Below are 20340 nucleotides of genomic sequence, written 5' to 3'. Positions count from 1 at the left end.
CTAACATGTATTGACTCAGGTGGTTGAATCTAATTAAGATATATTAGTGTTTTATTTCATTTTTTTTTACAATGTTAGAATTTTTCTTCCTCTTTGACATTACAGATAATTTTGTGTAGATTGTTGACAAAAAATGACAAATCCATTTGAATCCCAGTTTGTAACACAACAAAATGTAGAACAAGTCAAGGGGTGTGAATACTTTCTGAATGCACTGTATATAGAGAGAGAGTACATGAGGAGGAGTGGCTCCTTTTGCCAGGGGCGAACAGTATCAACACATCCCTGGCTGGCCACACACACATACATGCTGTATACACACACTCACACACTCCCTCCTCTCTTCCACCCTATTCCCAGTAGGGTGTTCCAGCAGCAGCAAGCCAGGATTGCAGGAAGCAGGAGGGACACGGCTGAGTGGATTACAGGCTACAGCCCTCCTCTCTCCAGACTCATCCTGCTACGCCGAGAGGAGAGACTAACGCTACTGCTGCTCTTTCATAGCATTTTTTGCCTTTTCCTGCTCGTTTTTATTACATTTTTTCTATAATTCCAATTCATTTTTTGTCTGCTACTTGAAGAGCAAGACTTTAAGAAGTATTTTTTGATTATATATATTTTTTAAATGGTAATGAAGGTGGCAGAACTGGGAGTCTTTTAAAGCACGTGGAGAAAGGCTTAAAGGCATATGCTTGAGCTATGGGGAAGTCCAACAGCAAACTAAAGCCTGAGATGGTGGAGGAGCTGACCAGGAAAACCTACTGTAAGTATAGCAATCTCTTTCTATGTCTTTAGGTTAGACTCTTTTCATTTATCCCTTTCCTTTCTTTTCTACCAGTCTATGTCTTGATATAGCAGACCTTTTTCCTCTTTTTTTGAACACTTATTTTTTTAGACTTTCTCATTCCCTCTCCAACCGCCACTGTTCTGTGCTGTCTTGATGGCCCAACCCTAAAAAACATTAACATTTGATTGTATTGAATGTATCTATTGCTACAGGAGAGGATGCCTTGAAATGAATCTAGCATTTTACAATAGAGCCTTAGGTAAAATGACATGACTTACCCGTTGGTTGCGATCCTTGACTTTAAAGCCGGCTATCAGCACACTGTTGTTGAGAGACAGCCAAGTGATCATCAGGTAAGGTGCTTTGTCCAAGTCTTGGATAGTGATTAATTGTATGCAAAAGCCAAGTAAATAGAAAGAAAGACACATTTGTAATGGCGATCCTTTGGTGGGAGACAATTATGCAACTTTCCTTTACTATGTAAACTTTTCAGCTACTCCTACCATACTACACATTTGGACATTAAGATGTTAACGAGCAAATCTCAAATCCCCAAATAAAGACAGACTCATTAAATCATATATATTGAATATCTGAAAAGTATTTCAGTTTATTACACTGGTGTAAATTGGTCGTACAGCCTTTGGAAGGGGATAGATATTCGGTAATGTGGTTTGAAGACATGGACACAGCAACCATTGTAGTACATCTTCCTCTCAGATTGAATGGCTTTCCCTCAGGTGTGCTAATACACGTTAGAGACTCAGTAGTCACTCGAAATCCGCTTAGCGCTTGATGCAATACTTCTGATGAAGATTAGGAAGCCATGCTCCAGAACAATGTCGACCAAATAATATGTTGTACTAAATCAGAGTAGGCTAAAATTTAATCAAGTAAAGCAATAACTAAATAGCTGTATCTGTCCTTTAGAGAAACCTTTACAGGCAATAGATATGTCTACATGGTGTCAGCGGAATGCTTTCCCCTACAGTAGTGTGTGGCTTATTTATCACTCACCACCATACTAACAGAGATAAACTCTGACCTTTAGCAGGGTCAAAGGTTGAACCAGACCTCGAGGAACACCCCCACGGAGTGAAGGTAAACTCTTGCGGATAACGATAAAAGCCGACTACCATGTCTGTTAAGTCTCACTGTTTCTCTGGTCAAGAACACTCAATGAGATGGTTGAAATTCTCAAAAGCTACCTTCTTTTGTATCTTCTGAAAAAACACAATATTTAAAGCTGCAATATGTAACTTTTTGGGTGACCTGACCAAATTAATTCAGAAATGTGTGTTTCTCATTGCAAGCAAGTCTAAGAAGCAGTATATCTGGCCTATGTGCGCTATTTCTATGCTTCCCATTATTAAAGAGATATTTCACAGCGGTTTAGATACAATATTCTCTACAGCAGGGTTATTCAACTCTTACCCTACGAGGTACAGAGCCTGCTAGTTTTCTGTTCTACCTGATATTTTTTTAACCTTTATTTAACTATGCAAGTCAGTTAAGAACAAATTCTTATTTTCAATGACAACCTAGGAACAGTGGGTTAACTTGTTCAGGGGCAGAACGACAGATTTGTTAACCTTGTCAGCTCGGGGATTCAATCTTACAACCTTGCGGTTACTAGTCCAACACTCTAACCACTAGGCTACCTGCCGCCCCAATTAATTGCATACACCTGGTGTCCCAGATCCAAATCAGTCCCTGATTAAAGGGGGAAAATGAAAAAATGCAGTGGAACCAGCTTCGAGGTCCAGAGATGAGTTTGAAGGCCCCCTAAGTTTTCTGAGCAAAAGAAAAAGATATATATATATATGATATATATATATATATTTTTGTTTGTTCAATTTTCATTGTTGGATATAAAGAATGTTAAAATCACTAGGAAATCAGCATCAAGTGATTTTAATTTGGCAAATCTGTTCCCATGTATTTCCACGAATAATAGAAAGACACATATTCATAAACAAATGTAAGCAAGGTTTGAAATGATTATGTTTTATTCCAATATTATATCTGTTAGGGCTTCTTGCGGTTCATTTGCAGTGTACAAATGATTTGTAATTATGTTCCGGCCCCCTGACCATCCGCTCAAGAAAAAAATCGACCCGCGGCTGAATCTAGTTGATGATCCCTGCTCTTCACTATACTTCCTTGTTTTGTCACATAAACTGAAATTAGGCGAATTATTCTAATTTTAGCAACCAGGAAATGACGGTGCGATTTCTGCATAGTGCATCTTTAAAGGTGCTGTATGCAACAATTTCAGGTGACAATAGTAATATGTCACCTTACATGGGCGGTAAGGATGTCACCATAATCGTTGTTGTTATGAAAAGTGCTTTTTAAATCAAATCTATTATTGTCATCATTAACTATTTGTAGTTGACATTTGTTACCAGACAATTACTGATGTACAGTATATGTCCTGCTGGTAGTGTTAGATATTAAAACTGAAATGTGACACTTTTTGTGCGACACAACCAAATTTACATAGAAATGTGTGTTATAGACCTGTCATTCTCATTGAAAGCAAGTCTAAGAAGCTTTCCTGGTTAAATAAAGGTGAAAAAAATAAAATAAAATAAAAAAGTCTAAGAAGTCTATCAATCAGATAAAATCTGTTCTTTGTGCTCTATTTGTATCCTTCCCGTTATTTAATTTTTGCATTTACATTCGGATTTTAACACCAGCTTCAAATAGCTGAAAAAAAAATATCTTTGGTTATGGAAAAGATATTTCACAGCGGTTTAGATGGTACAATGATTCTCTAAATTGAGCGAACTATACACATTTTTGCAACCAGGAAATGGAGGAGCGATTTCCGCATAGTGCATATTTAAGCTTCTGTGCTCAGCCTTGATAATTTGTTAGCTAGTTAGAATTCAGAAGAGATTTCACAGAAATAATCAGAAGATTATGTTCCTGTGTTTGAATGTGTGTAATGGCAAGAGACATCTTTCATGGTGAGGCGTAGCGTGTGAACTAGTGTGTGTGTATGGATGAAGACGCCCCCCATTGAGAAGGGAAGCGAGCATGTCAAAGGGGCTAATTTCATGCTCTCACACGGGGTCTCGCGTTTCCTAATTATAGCAGTATGTGTGCCAACCTAAAGTGCTGTCGGGGAGAGGGTGCGGTTGAGACATCACCCTTTGGTTCTGTATGCAACTTCATCGCAGGGAGATAACTTCCATTTAGTTTCATTGCCTCAGCAATCAGCATTCACCACAGTCAATGTTTCAATTTTAATGCAGGGTGATAGTGATATGACGAGATCACTTAAGATAGCTCTCATATACTCTGGAGAGTGAATTTGTCATGGAAGTCTATTCAGTCCTGAGGAGGAAAGTGCTGGGCATGCAAAAAGGAATGATGAGAAACCAGCTTTCGTTTGCTACACATCTCTCACTGAGGTAATTTAGTCTAGGGTTTCCCAAACTCGGTACTGGGGCCCACCCTGGGTGCACGTTTTGGTTTTTGCCCTAGCACTACACAGCTGATTCAAATCATCAAAGCTTGATGATGAGTTGGTTATTTGAGTCAGCTGTGTAGTAAGTGCTGGGGCAAAAAACTAAAGGTGCACCAAGAGAGGGCCCCAGGACAGAGTTTGGGAAACCCTGATTTAGTCCACTAAGACATGACAAATCAATCAGATAAAATCAAAGTTCATTTGTCAAGTACACAGGATACAACAGGTGTAGTTACATTTACATTACATTTAAGTCATTTAGCAGATGCTCTTATCCAGAGCGACTTACAAAATGGTGCATTCACCTTATGATATCCAGTGGAACAACCACTTTACAATAGTGCATCTAAATAATTCCACCATTGGGGTGCCAGAGCAGCAAACAGTTTTGACTGGGCTGAGCGGGAACTGTGCTTCCTCAGAGGTAGGGGGGCCAGCAGGCCAGTGGTGGATGAACGCAGTGCCCTTGTTTGGGTGTAGGGCCTGATCAGAGCCTGAAGGTACGGCGGTGCCGTTCCCCTCACAGCTCCGTAGGCAATCACCATAGTCTTGTAGCGGATGCGAGCTTCAACTGGAAGCCAGTGGAGAGAGCGGAGGAGCGGGGTGACGTGAGAGAACTTGGAAAGGTTGAACACCAGACGGGCTGCGGCGTTCTGGATGAGTTGTAGGGGTTTAATGGCACAGGCAGGGAGCCCAGCCAACAGCGAGTTGCAGTAATCCAGACGGGAGATGACAAGTGCCTGGATTAGGACCTGCGCCGCTTCCTGTGTGAGGCAGGGTCGTACTCTGCGAATGTTGTAGAGCATGAACCTACAGGATCGGGTCACCGCCTTGATGTTAGTGGAGAACGACAGGGTGTTGTCCAGGATTACGCCAAGGTTCTTAGCACTCTGGGAGGAGGACACAAGGGAGTTGTCAACCGTGATGGCGAGATCATGGAACGGGCAGTCCTTCCCCGGGAGGAAGAGCAGCTCCGTCTTGCCGAGGTTCAGCTTGAGCTGGTGATCCGTCATCCACACTGATATGTCTGACAGACATGCAGAGATGCGATTCGCCTTAGTTACTATATATATATATATATATATATATATATATATATATATATATATATATATATATATATATATATATATACTTATTAGTTACTGCAGTGAAATGCTTACTTGCAAGCTTTTTCCCAACAATGCGGTACTAAATATCAAAGGTAAGAAGATAAGATACAAATATTCAAATCAGGTTTTATTGGTCAGTGCAGTAATAATAAAAACACACAAGAAATAAAACCACACGAGAATATACTCTATATACAGGGTCAGTACCAAATCAATGTGCAGGGTTACTGGTGATAACCTAGGGGGCTGGCATAAATGGGGTTTGAGTTAGCTGATTTAGTTGGTTGACTTGTTGAAATCAGTCAATCAATCAAATGTATTTATAAAGGCCTTTTTTGCAGTCTTGCATGATCTTGCTGTTGTCAGATTATGCAAGCTTCTCCTGTTTTCTGCTCAGTTTCTTTTTACCCTGTAATTGTTTTTCCTTGAGAAATGGAAGGGTATAATTAGGTTCTCATTAGCATAGCTCTAAGGGCCAGCCTCCGCTAAAGCCATTGACAAGCCCACACACACAGTACACACACTCTCTCCATACTGCACACACACAGTCATACACATTGGCTCAAAGGATCATATTGCCTCAGTCCATCAGCACAAGCAACAGTCAAACTCACTATACCATGCACACGTGCACACACTCATCCACAAAGCTTTCGATAGCTCTGCACTATGCACGTTCTAGGTCTAGTCCTCTCTCCTGCTTCTCACTCCCCTTCTCCCCTTTCCATCTAGCTCTTCCTTTGTTCTTCCCTTTTTCTCTCTGTCTGCCTTTTTCTTGTTGCTTCCTCTCCCTCCTCTCTTCCACTCTGTCCTCTTCTTCTTATCAGCACGACTGCAGTTCGTCTTATTTCTTATTGCTCTGCCCTTTGCTTGGAGAGGCTCACTCCCTCTTTTCTCCTTTTAAAGCCTCCCTCTTTCTTTGTTTCCCCCTACTGTCCTCCTCCCTTCCTCCTCCCCCTACTTTCCTCCTCCCAGTACTCTCCTCGTCCTCCCCCTACACTCTTAGAAAAAAAAGAGCAATCTAGAACCTTAAAGGGTTCTTTGGATGTCCCCATAGGAGAACCCTTTGAAGAACCCTTTTTGGTTGCAGGTAGAACCCCTTTGGTTCCATGTAGAATCCTTTCTACAGAGGGTTCTACCTAGAACCAAAAAGGGCTCTCCTATGGGGAACAGCCGAAGAACCCTTTTGGAACCCTTTTTTCTACGAGTGTACTACCTACCTATCTGCATGGAAATTGAACCTAAGCCTGGCCCAGATCGATTGGCTTATTTGGTATGGAGCGTGACATATACCTTGACCATAAACAGGAAGTATTGTTTAACAACAGCATAACATCCCACTGCTGCCACCAATTGCAGGCTAATAACTCATTTTTAATACTCTCTCACTCATATACTTCTGCACTCACTCACAGTCAGAATATTTCTTATTGTCTACTGCAGCTCTACCTTTTGTTCCCGCTGGTATGCATATGTTCTCTGGTTTCCATGGAGATGAATTGCTTCCGTGAGCCCACAAGGCTTTTTTTCCCCCGGACCCAAGGTAGTAGATTTTATTTAATGAAGTTGGATGTTTTTTTTTCTTCCACCCGTACGACTCAGTAAAGGAGATTAGGGAGTATGGAGATCTGTTATTTTAAATGTTCACATTTGAACTGTAGTGTAGCCAATGGCAGTGGGGGGGAGGGGCAATAAAGGGCCTGCTCCACTGTTCTTGGTCCACTATTAGCTCAAGTGCAGTCTCAATATCTCTCTTGAGTTTTAAACATTCTGATGCTATGCAAACTGGCATCTGTCTCTTTCTGAAGAACAGAGGCAGCCCATTAAGTTGATTTCATCACTAAGCTGCCTGTGCTGTCAACAGAATGGTGATGGAGGGCCGTGCAAGCCAATCCAAATAGAACCAATGTACTGGACGTTTACTAACGCTGCACTTGTACTAACCATAAATCACATAATTGGTCCCCATCTCTACTGTGATGTCACCTTGGGCCCCTTAGCCTTAGAAAGAAGAGCCTAATAGAGCCCTGTCATTGTCATTCTCTCTGGAAATGCTCATCGTATTCACTGTCATTTTTAATGGCAGACTTTCTCATGGACACTCAAGAGGAAAATTGGATTTGGTTCAAAAGGCCCCGTAGCTAGAGTCTGAGCATAGAACTCATTCTAACGTTGGAAGATGTTTGAGTTGAGGTCGTGGACTTGTGGTGCTGTTGCTTCGCCATTTGTCAGGAACTCATAAGAAAAAATAATAGTTTGTCATAAAATACCTAGGTTTTAACAAATGCAGTTGACTCCTGATAAATACAATTGGTGCACGCTGATATCTGGAGTAATAACAGAATATACACTTGTTAACAGTGCACATGGTGTTAACATTTATGATGTATTGATGTTCGTTCTTATAGGGGGGAAAACACAGCTATGGTAAACCAGGATGGTATAGAGATGTATGGAGTTATATTAGTTGCACCATAAATCAAATCTGAATTTCTTCATTTTGAATTTATGTTAAGAAATAGACTTTCTGTTGGCACTTAAATCACTCCATAGGGGGGTTTCATTATTCATACATACTCTACCTTTTATTTAGGCTTTTTATGTGTATATATTACCTTTAAATTATTTAGATGAGCAGGGCTACACATAGCATTTCACTCCCAGCAGATGTAAGTTATTTCAGCGACTGAATAACATATGAAGCAGCCAACAGTGAAAACCTCCTGTCGGTCTTGTGTTTTGTCTTTGTGTAAATTTTTCTTCTTCTAACAATCTCCTTTTCTCTGTTTTCTGTCTGCAGTCACGGAAAAAGAGGTACAACAATGGTAAGTTTCTCTTATTGTCTCAGCTAACAACTAAGTCAATCCCGTATTGCAAATACTCCATTATACTTGTGTACCATCAGTCAACAACAATGCAATACATCTGTGAAAACCTCAGGTTCAACCGCAAAGCTGCACTGCACCCCTGGAGCAGGTTAGGGGTTAAGTGCCTTGCTCAAGGGCACAACAGCTGTAGGTGGTGAGTCAGCTGGCATTATAGTCGGCACCAGACCTCAGTGGCACTCTCTGTTTTGTCGATGTTGACCATATTTGTGGAACGCTAAAACCTTCAGCAAACTCCTACAGTGTTTATGTTACAGCAACCTTCCTGTTCAGCCCTCGTTACCATGGACACCCAACGCATCACTGGGTTTTCATAACCACATCTTGAAATAGAAGGCTCTTTGTAAGGCGTTACAGCTTTCAAAGTATTGTAGCTGATGCCTCGAGTTGAATTTGGACAGACACCGTCCTTCGAATGAAACATTAAATTGAGGGGGTTGGTAAAAATCCTGTGACATCGCAAGACAATGGGTGTCCTTTCTACATTTCATACCTGGCCCGTCACAGTAATGTAGTATAACTATAACCTGCCTCAAATAGGCGAAATCACTGCTTTCTCCTCCACTATAAAGTGAGGTGAGCGCTCGGGCACAAATTGGCTGCCGTGTTTCACCCAATTTGGCGTTGGATGGGTTGACTTCTATCCCCATACAGTGGGGGGAAAAACACTGTGAAACCTAGTGAAAAGGGCTTGATGAAAACAATCCATCATTGGCCATCCTCTGAGGTATGGTGGTGGGCTGGCCAGGCTCTGTGCCCAGACTCAGTGTGTTGGCTGAGGTGTCAGGCCACACACATATGTACGTGGGCCAGGTACCAGAACAGAGCCCAGTGGCACAGCTCTCCTGCCTGAGACTTTGCTGGCACCGCCACTAGTTGTGGCAGCTGCAGACATAACCTCGCTAGACCAGCCTGGCCCTCAGCCTGTAGCCAGAGGGCCACACCCTTGGTAGCCGTATACAACCCTGTCGTTATCTCCTCATAGTCATTATGACCTCTGGCTAGTCTCTGGGGTTACGAAGGTGGTGCCGTGTTCTGATGTTGCAGCCAGCTTCCGATTGGTTACCGTTTTGCCGGTCGCCAGATTCATTACTATATTTAGGCAGAACTCACTGTTTTTATGAAAAATAAAACATGCACGATTGGCTGTAGGACTACTTGAATATGTAAAAATATCAATGAGGATTGAGTGAAGTTTACAAACACCTGTAATGCGTTGAAACTGGCCATAAGAGCAGAACATAAGAGATGTGTTGTCACAAAAGCAGATAAACATTTATGTTCGACATAGCCAATCGAAACAAAGGACGTTTCTGTCGCAACGCATCACCTCAGACCAGTGCTAGGTTATTTTGACCTTATAACCTTTCTGATTTCCAAATACTTTGCTGCTTGTGCCAAGTTCCGTGGCTCCCACTCTCGTGGCTCCCCGTACACACCACAGATGGAGAGCTGTTGACACTGGGTCGAGTTCCCACTCTGATAAGAAACTTATCGAGAACCGCGGAGAGACATGTTACTGAACGACATGACATGTAGACTCAAAGGAGGAAGAGCAGTCAGAAGGAGAAGGAGAGACAGAAAATGACCCCTCACAGCTTTTACTCTGATGCTCCCCAGTCCCCACTCATGCCCCAGTCATGCCCCTGTCCCCAGTCATGCCCCAGTCCCCACTCATGCCCCAGTCCCCACTCATGCCCCAGTCCCGCCCCTGTCCCCAAGCATGCCCCTGTACCCAGTACTCATTCATGCCCCTGTCCCCAGTACCCATTCATGCCCCTGTCCCCAGTCATGCCCCAGTCCCCACTCATGCCCCAGTCCCCACTCATGCCCCAGTCCCGCCCCTGTCCCCAAGCATGCCCCTGTCCCCAGTACCCATTCATGCCCCTGTCCCCAGTCATATCTTTGTGAGTTGGGCTAGACTGAAATGTGTTTGTCTCTGTCTATAGCTGCAAAAAGGCCTACGCGAGCTTCTATCACAGCTCACAGATCATACTGTGAGAGGAAGCCATTGGAAAGAGACAACACACACACACACTTCTCCGCCCGCCACCAACCACAATACCCTGCCGATCCCTATTTTGCCTCGCTTGTCTTTGAAGTGATTTTGCATCACCCCGTGCTGTGAAGTCAGTGCTGGAAGAAGATTCTCACCCAAAGCGTTTACAGTGCTAGCTAGCTGACATGAATAGAGCCGAGTGAGAGATTACAAATCACAATGCCAGGGGATCGTTCTGTCTGCCGAGTAGGCAAACAACACTTCAAACGGAAATAAAACAGGGGCTGTCGCTGTCATCCACTAGTGAGCCTACTGCTTACACCCTTGTGTGGGAGCAGTGTCAGTCCCTCATCTCTTCCTCGTTCAGATACAGTGTAGGAAAGTAAAAGAACAGAACAGTGTGGTTTTGGATGAAAGACTGTGGTCTTTCTCAAGGCTAGGAGTAGTTTTGTTTGAGTAGCAGTAAGGTAAGAGCGCCGGGAGTTTGATCAACGGCATTGTCACCGGTGCAAAGGTGACAAAAACATTGTCGTGTCTTTGGCTATGCCGGATTAAGTGATATGACATGCTAACTTATAAAATGATTTCCGTTGTCCGCTACAAGACCATGGTGATTGCCTACGGAGCTGTGAAGGGAACGGCACCTCCATACCTTCAGGCTCTGATCAGGCCCTACACCCAAACAAGGGCACTGCGTTCATCCACCTCTGGCCTGCTGGCCCCCCTACCTCTGAGGAAGCACAGTTCCCGCTCAGCCCAGTCAAAACTGTTCGCTGCTCTGGCACCCCAATGGTGGAACAAGCTCCCTCACGACGCCAGGACAGCGGAGTCAATCACCACCTTCCGGAGACACCTGAAACCCCACCTCTTTAAGGAATACCTAGGATAGGATAAAGTAATCCTTCTAAACCCCCCCCCCCCCTTAAAAGATTTAGATGCACTATTGTAAAGTGGTTGTTCCACTGGATATCATAAGGTGAATCCACCAATTTGTAAGTCGCTCTGGATAAGAGCGTCTTCTAAATGACTTAAATGTAAATGTAAATTTCTCTGCAATTAATATTACCTGATTAAGCTAATCATGTAAATGTAATTAACTAGAAAGTCGGGGCACCACGGAAGAACGTTTATAGAGCTGTTATCTTCCGAATAAACTCTTAAAATACTTAGTAATATTTTACGTCGATAGCAGTCAATATTAACCCTTGTCTTATTTTCAGTCTCATAATGAAAGTTGTAAATTCTTGGCTATCTTCACGAACCCTGGCTAACAAGTTGAATCAGCAATACAAAATTGGGTTTAATTATTTATTTACTAAATACCTAACTAATCACACAGAATGACAAATACACAGAATACAATGATGTCATACAGAAAACGTCCTGGTGGACGGAACCTGTATGAAAGCTGGTTACACAAAGGAAAGGGGGTTGGGCTTGAATGAAAGAGCGGGAAGATTTAGGAACACAGAAACAGCAGCTATGCTATCGTAAATACATTATCTTATGCATTCTAAATTACCGCCCATTTGGAAAAGGAAAATGCAATAAATATTTACTCTGAGCTGCGCTTCGGTAGATTGGTCGTAGATGCTGGCCGGGTTGGCCAACAGATCTCCCTGTTTTCGGAAGAATGTCAATGGTGGTCCATTGGATACGTGGTGGTATCTTCGTCTGGTTGTTAGACTGGATCCGTCGTCCGTCCTTTCCTAACCCACGTTAGCAGCGGCCGCTGCTAACTCAACGGCTAGGAAGTAGCACTTCTGTAGTGAATAAGCTCAAAGTTCATACCAGTTCATACCAGAGCTCACGCCGAGGTTGGCTTAGTTCTGTACTTGACATGTGTGTCCTTCTAACGTAGAGGCTGCAGGCCTCCCGTACTGGAACAACCTGGTTATCTTTTCGTCAAAGGATTATATAGTGGAGAGGGGGAGGGAGGTGTTTCATCGTTTATAACCCCTGTCTCTTCACAGGGTTGGGTTACTGATCGAGCAGGGTACTTTCCTTATGAAAACCCAAATCTCTCATTCGGAAGCTAAAATTACATTTCATCTCCTAACAAACATTTTCAATATCAAACATTTCAATTGCATAACAATTCCATGTGACTCTGATAACTAGGGGGTGTATACTGTCTCAGATGACAACCGAACTGACATACATACTCATTACGTTCCCAAGCATATTTCCAACTGGTTTTATTACCAAAATATGGTTCCTTTTCCCCATTTGTTTGATGTTCCCAGACTCTCTATATTTAACAGGACAGCAGTCCTTCAGTAGGGTCAGTAAGAGAGGGGAAGGGGGAAAGGTATTTATGGGGGGGGGGTCATAAACCTTACCCACAGGCCAACGTCATGACAACATAGAGCTCTATGGCCAAGCACACCAGTGGTGGGTTTGGTGTTGACAAATAGAAGTGTATGCAGAAAAGTACATCATACCTACGGTTAAAATATGGTGGTGGATCTTTGATGTTATGGGGCTATTTTGCATCCACTGGTTCTGGGGTCCTTGTTAAGGTCAACGGCACAATAAACTTTACCAAGTACCAGGACATTTTAGCCCAAAACCTTGTTGCCTCTGCGAGGAGGCTGAAACTACCAGCAAGATAATAACTCCAAGCACCAATCAAAATCCACAAAGAAATGATTAATTGACCATAAAATCAGCATTTTGCAATGGCAATCTCAGTCTCCGGACTTGAACCCCATTGAAAACCTGTGGTTTGAATTGAAGAGGACAGTCCATAAGAACAAACAAACGATGAAGGATCTGAAAATATTCTGTATGGAGGAATGGTCTAAGATCCCTACTAATGTGTTCTCCAATCTCATAAAACATTTTAGAAAAAGGCTCAGTATCATGCTAGACCAGTGGTTCTCAATCCTGGGCCTGGGGACCCAAAGGGGTGCACATTTTTATTTTTGCCCTAGCACTACACACCTGATTCAAATCATCAAAGCCTGATGAGGAGTTGTTGATTTGAATCATGTGAATCACTAGGGCAAAAACGTGCACCCCTTTGGGTCCCCAGGCCCAGGATTGAGAACCACTGTGCTAGAGTATTGATAAAAGGGGCGGGTTTGGCTTTACTTGGCTCATCATGCTCTAGCGACTCCTTGTGGCGGGCCGGGAGCCTGCAGGCTGACTTGTTGTCAGTTGAACAGTGTTTCCTCTGACACATTGGTGCCGCTGGCTTCCAGGTTAAGTGGGCGGGTGTTAAGAAGCGCAGTTTGGCCGGTCATGTTTCGCCTGAGCCCGTTGGGGAGTTGCAGCGATGAGACAAGATCGTAATTGGGGAGAAAAAGTGTGTAAAAAAATGTATAATAATAAATAAAAGGGGTGCTAATAATTTGGACCCCTATCTTTTTGAGAACTGTTTTTATACTTGTTAAACAAAATCTCTTTCTCTGAGCAATTGTATTAGTATAAAATAATATAATTTCCCAACTTTTTAAGCATATAATATAGCTTAGTATTTGTAATTATTATTATATACAGTATTTCTTTAATCATTTTCTTTTAAATGCTATTTCTTCGTAGTGAATTTCAGAAAAATTCAAAATATCAAATATGTTTGGGATATTTGATTTGTTTATTATGCCTCCTTTCAAGCAGACAACACTCTTATCATTGTGCTACTTGATAGCAGGACGTTCTTTATCAGATCTTTCTAGCAGGCCTCAGGGATCCTTACTTTAGGAATGAGTTTCATCAGTCACACTGAATGCAGTAATTGTTCCATTCATCGATTCACCGCTCACCACCTCTCTCTTTTCTCTCCTCCCTCCCCTCTTCCTGGGCATCCCCCTCTCCTCTCCTTCCTTTCCCCATTCCTCCCTCCATCCACCCCCAGGTATAAGGGTTTTATTAAGGACTGTCCTAGTGGTCAGTTGGATTCAGCTGGCTTCCAGAAGATCTACAAGCAATTCTTCCCCTTCGGTGACCCCACCAAGTTCGCCAGCTTCGTTTTCAATGTGTTTGACGAGAACAAGGTAACAGGCTGCCTGCGGAATGCATTTATGTTCACTTTATATTCTTAGAAGCTAGGACAACAGTAAACCAATTAACAACTTTACTGGCTTAGTGTATGAAAGGACATCACTTAACATCCCTTATAAAATGCTTGGATTGGGTTCCATTGCATAACTGAAATGGTTATGTCATGGTTAATGTACTGGTCCTCTGTAGCGCAGTTGGTTGAGCATGCCGCTTGCACTATGGGTTTGATTCCCGGGACCACCCATACGTAAAAGCTGTATGCACTTTGGATAATAGCTTTTGCTAAATGGCTTAAAAAATGTTTGCTTGCTTTAAGTGTCCTCTCTGTCTGCAGTAATTTCCATTGAGAAGCCAGACTCCAGTTATTTTGTCTGCTATCTTTCCTAGAGCCGTTTGTGAGATTAGATTGAAAGGTTGGTCTCTCTCACTCTTCTGTGGAGAAAATAGCCTGTTTCTGTGTCGGGTCGATTATTTTCTCTTGTCTGGCCGTGACTGTCTCTTTGGTTATGCGTCTATCACTTTCATGTTCTTCTCTCTATATCCTTCTTCCCTCTTTCAAACATGCTTTACCATAGTCGGGGGGAGGGCTATTTCGGACCACAGGACTATTAAAGACCCAGTATACTACTTTTTGAACAATTTGTATGTGTTTTTTTTGGAGGGGGGGGGGGGTGCACCCTGAGCTCCCCTACTTCTTCCCTCCACGGTCTCTCTTCTTCCCTCCACTTTTCTTGTACTAACTCTTTATTTCCCTCTCTCCTTCTGTTTCTCTGCAGGATGGACGTATTGAGTTTGCCGAGTTCATCCAGGCCCTGTCGGTCACCTCCAGAGGGACCCTGGACGAGAAGCTCAGATGTAAGCCTGGAGAAAATATCCTAGGGCCTAAACTTTAGCTCAGAAGGCTAGCACAGTCTCGAGGCGTGCAGTCGACCCAGGTTCAAACACAGTCAGCCACAGCATTCAAAATAACACACCAATTGGATACCACGAAATTGGGGAGAAAAACGGGGTAAAAAAAAGTTTCCTCCATGTGCTGTTTATGGCTTTTGCAGGGGCCTTCAAGCTCTATGACCTGGATAACGACGGTTACATAACTCGGGATGAGATGCTGAATATTGTGGACGCCATTTACCAGATGGTGGTAAGTCCTTCCTTGGTTGTCTCGACATCAAATATTCAGCTTTGATCTATTCTCGTAATTTAGTTGATGGGTACGGAGCATCATAATCAGTATTTCAACATTTTAATGGGAATGTCTGGTTGTTTACATTTACATTTACATTTAAGTCATTTAGCAGACGCTCTTATCCAGAGCGACTTACAAATTGGTGCAATCACCTTATAATATCCAGTGGAACAACCACTTTACAATAGTGCATCTAAATCTTTTAAGGGGGGGGGGGGGGTTGTTGCTCTTAAGTGAGCCATTCTGAGACAGTTTAGATGATACCTTGTCCCGTGTAGTGTTTAGCATTTAAATACATATTATGTAATTTCATGCAGGTAACTGAGGCATTTATGTGTGTGTGTGTGTGTGTTTGTTTGTTTGCGCGCAGCCGCGCGTACAGGGGAACACGGTGGGTACAACGCCAATATAATTTACCAGGGACCTGTTTTTGTTTATTTGCAGCTATGGGCAGCGCTTCGCGCTTATGGCGCGCCATGGGGAACAGAGCTAACTACGAATCCTGTAAACAAAACGATGCTTGATCAACTGCTCATTGGATTCAGTCCGATCTCACTTTGTCAATTATGCACCTTTTAAAGGCTATGTTCCCGGATTTGCAGAGACTGCATTCACGGTAAATGCTGCATACGTTGGCTCAATTGGAAATTAGGACTACCTTTAAATGTCAAGCGTGCTATAACACAGCTCTTCCTCTGATCGGATTGAATCCCGGCCTTAGTCTATAAATGATATACATACTTTCTGATAGCTGCAAATAAACCTCTATCCCTTAACACACAATGGTTTTGGGATCTATCCTTACCAGGCTGCCATCAACTGGTGCTCGGTCTGTTCCAACATCTCATTATCATCAACAAATCACAATCCTCAGATGACCGATTTTCATTTCATACATCGACTATACACCACACCCCGGAAAATATTTCAAATTAAAATAATTCCCGTTCCAAATTGTTTGCTCTGCCCCCATGGTGCCCAAGGCACTTTTTTGCATATGGTTTCATTAATGTCCAGAGGTCTCCTCATTTTCGAATCAGGTTTCGATGTCTTTATCCACCATTGTTGCAAAAAAAATATTCCCTTTTCACCAACACCACTACTGTCAATCACTGTTCTTCCATGGCTCTTACGGTTTGTGAAAAGCAAATATGTCTTGCCAGAATTACAGCAGCGCAAAAAATGATTGCTTTACGTTGGCAGGAGCTTCACTCTCTGCCATTATGTCAATGTGTGCTTTCATTTATGAACATTGCAAACTGGATCTTTCTGTGTCCTGCATGCATGGTGCTAAAGAGGCAAATGTTGAGTTATTAACTTCTGTTGTTAAAAAAATAGAATTGTTATGATCTGCAATTTGTGATATTTTCTGTAAACGAGGGCCTGTGAGGGTGGGGGGGGGGGGGGTTTTTATCTGTTGTCTGTGTTACCATGCATATGTTAAATGAAATAAAATGTAACATTTGGTCACAAAAAAGGGGAACACGGTGGAATTGCCTGAGGAAGAAAACACACCAGAGAAGAGAGTGGACCGAATCTTTGCCATGATGGACAAGGTAGAGTAAACCAATCACACACACACCTGTGAAAGATAGGCCAATGGCTCCAATGCATCTTCCTAGCCTCAGTAGGATACATGTGCCCTGTGGGGCTGGCACTGCTCACAAAGAAGGCCTGTTTCAGTCGGGAAACTCTGATGCCCCCCTCAAGGAGGCACTAGCTAGCCCAAGCCCTGAGGCTTTTTGTCAGAGAGACTCCTTCTCAAACCCAATGGAGAGTTAGATACTCACTCAAGAGGCATTCGGAACTGGGCCAGACCAACGCTGACTGATTGGGTTGTATAAGGGTGCAGTAAATAGGCTGTTATACACGATGCTGAGACTGACGAAGAGTGCCCTCTACTGGTTTAAAGATTGAACAGCAGTCCAGACATTATCCATTCGGTAATATGTAATAAAGTATTATTCAAATGTGAGGATTTGTCGTTTTTCAGAACGCAGACGGATTGTTGACCCTGAAGGAATTCCAGGAGGGCTCCAAAGCAGACCCGTCCATCGTCCAGGCTCTATCGCTGTACGACGGACTGGTGTAGCAGTGAGTACACACCCCACAGTGAGTACCGCATCCTCTCAAATTATGATTTACATGAACATTTTACAGTTTCTCCTCCTATACATGTATCTCTTTTCTTCCCACGACAGTTGTCCGTGATGGCCTGTTAACGTGGTGTTACCCTGCTAAGTGAGTGATGGAGTCTGCTACCTGTCTCGTCCTCTGACTCCTCCTCAGCCTATTAGGGAAGCTGACAATGGTGGGCCGCTGCTGTCAATCATTCATCATCATGGTTTCCAGGATTAGAGTAAATTCAACAACCACAAACGCGTTCACCTTCGCAGAAGCTAGTGCCGTCGATGTGCTTACAAGACATTTCACAGAAGGAAGTTAGGTACATTTCTGTGGGAGGAAGAAGGGCCAGGGTTCATCAGGCACCAAACAGGAAAAGTAGACAAACAGGGCGGGACTACCTGGACTTTGTCCAATAAGACATTTTCATTTTCGTTTTGTTGCGAAACATCTTTTTAAAAATTCCAATGCAAAGCTTAATGAACATTGAACAACATGGGACTGAACACGGGCTACTAGTCTACGGACCATGGATCTAAGCAGTTACCATCTTTATGTATTCATGTTCTGTGATACAGAGCATCAGTTCAATGTGCTGCAGCCAACGACAAGAAACGGCTACTGACACGCCGACTGTCTTTTAGAACGCTTGGGAAAGTCAACCTTATGTATTTCATTGGATTTAAATAACAGCAGCTCATGTTTGACATCAGCATGAATTAATATTGATTCTGTGTTCCTGCCGCACAAAGCTTTAATTGTCGAAGTACGTTTTTGATTTCAACACCAACTAAAGACTGCGAAGCGAACACGGCCCAATTACAGATGCTGTATGAGTTTGAGCCAACTATTACATAGAGATTAAATGCTGAGCAGTTGCTTGTCCATGAGCAGTCCTAGAGGCTTCCACTACTGTATTGCGGACACACTATAATCAGTGTATTCTCTCAAATTCCCATCATAACTGAACCGTTGTGCGGTCATTTGAAACTTGATTGAAATATTGAACGCTAGGTCAACAAGTACGATGCAAAATAAGTGTTAAAATAGATGTCTTTGCAAATGACTTCAAATGCATGTTAGACGCATTATGTTTGTGTGTAAATACTAAGGTGACTATATGCACTGTAGCCATAATCAGCAGGTTAGTTGTTTTAATATGTAATACATCCTCTGTGGTAGAAAAGCATTTTGCGACCCTTTTACTTTTCCTTATCACTACATTGAACTAGACAATGCACCGACAGTGAAAATTTCACAACAAAGAAAAGGATTTCCCTCCCTCTATAATGGGTATTTTTTTCATCGCTCTATGGTAATGACTGGGGCACAATTTGATTGTCATTCCATCGCTACTGCTTCAGTGAAATAGATTTTCCTTCGATTGTTTTTATACTGTGCATAAACTGTTCTCTCACAAATATCAATTGAACAGGTGTTTTTAAGAGTTTGAGAGAAGTGGCAACTGCTGTAGTCTAGGGAATGATTAGAGAAGTGTTTAAATTAGCTGTATAAAAACACATCTTACCTGTACATAGACAAACCTGTTGGCAAATTTAAGGTCTTTCGATTGGCCTTGTATGTTGATATCCTCAAATTGCAGATTTCATTCAGTGTTTTTCACCATGAGGCATCTGGAGTGACCCGATGTACAGTATGTGGCATGCTGTGTGATAAGAAACAAGATGCAAGTCATGTAGGCTAAATCAGTCAGAATTTTAGTTTATCGCTGTTGACAAATTGTTCTATTAAATTCAGTATCATATGATTAGACAGGGTTTGTCAAATTGCCTTGGTATCAAACCAATTCTCACAGCATTTAAGGACACTATACTGTAAATAATATAAAAACTGTTAACCTCACAGTATACATAAAAGTGCTCATTGTTGACAAGACTATGAACAGACTATTCTTGATATTAAAAGTGAAAACATTGACTGACCATCCCAAATCCAAATGGCATACAAATGTAAATAACAGTTGGTCTCCTTGCTCAGTACATGACAGAGGTAGTTGTTTTTGTCTTCAGTGCTTTTGAAATAAAAGAGCTGCTTTCCTTCATTTGCCCCATGCTTTTGTATGCACCACTAGCAGGTTCAGTTTCCACTAGCATTGCTGTAAAAATGCGACCCAGAAGATTTTGGACGTTGCTAAATAACCAGCAAACTTAAATAAATAAATAAAACACGTTCAAAACCCTGGGTGTCAGAAATAAGCTACAACTTCAAAAATGTGAACACAAAATCCATATTTTCAAAGTGACCACCCAAACCTCGAAAAGGAATTCTGTGAGACACTAAGAAAATAAATGAACAGTACGGACACATTTCTCTTTTGGTAGGTTACATTAGCTGTACACGGCGTAGCCTATTGAACAGAAAAATGGTCTGAAACACTCAGCACCTCTGCTACTATGGAATAATTATTAGTTATGTTTCAGTGGGAAGAGTTCAACCAATCGGACTAATGCAATATGGAGAATACACACAATGCCCCGATGGGCCTGGATGTCAAACTAACTCAGGAAAAAAAAACTATATATATAAAAACTTTATTTAACTAGGCAAGTCAGTTAAGAACAAATTCTTATTTACAATGACGGCCTAGGAACAGTGGGTTAACTGCCTTGTTCGGTAACTGGCCCAACGCGCTAACCACTAACATAACCTCTAACCTGCCGCCCCAAAGAGAAGGGGCCCAGCATTCCCAAAGTTAATGAAAATAGTTCATCCTCTCCTATCTACAATAGTAGCTTCCTATTTA

The 20340-nt window shown here is 42.4% G+C and overlaps 1 protein-coding gene across 1 annotated transcript; it reads left to right on the top strand.

Annotated features, from left to right (window-relative positions):
- The first annotated feature begins 466 nt into the window (after positions 1 to 466).
- ncs1a (neuronal calcium sensor 1a) lies at positions 467 to 19344 on the top strand. Its single transcript, NM_001173840.1, is given in 8 exon segments — positions 467 to 763; positions 8178 to 8202; positions 14121 to 14259; positions 15043 to 15121; positions 15319 to 15407; positions 16931 to 17008; positions 17446 to 17564; positions 17654 to 19344. Coding segments are annotated over 7 exon segments (573 nt in total). The 5' UTR covers positions 467 to 699; the 3' UTR covers positions 17545 to 17564; positions 17654 to 19344.
- The last annotated feature ends 996 nt before the right edge of the window (positions 19345 to 20340 follow it).

This window comes from Salmo salar, chromosome 01, assembly GCF_965601325.2.
Source record: "Salmo salar chromosome 01, fSalSal1, whole genome shotgun sequence".
NCBI lineage: Eukaryota > Metazoa > Chordata > Actinopteri > Salmoniformes > Salmonidae > Salmo > Salmo salar.
Note: the sequence above shows the minus strand (reverse complement) of the source record. Positions and strands in the feature narration are given on the sequence as shown.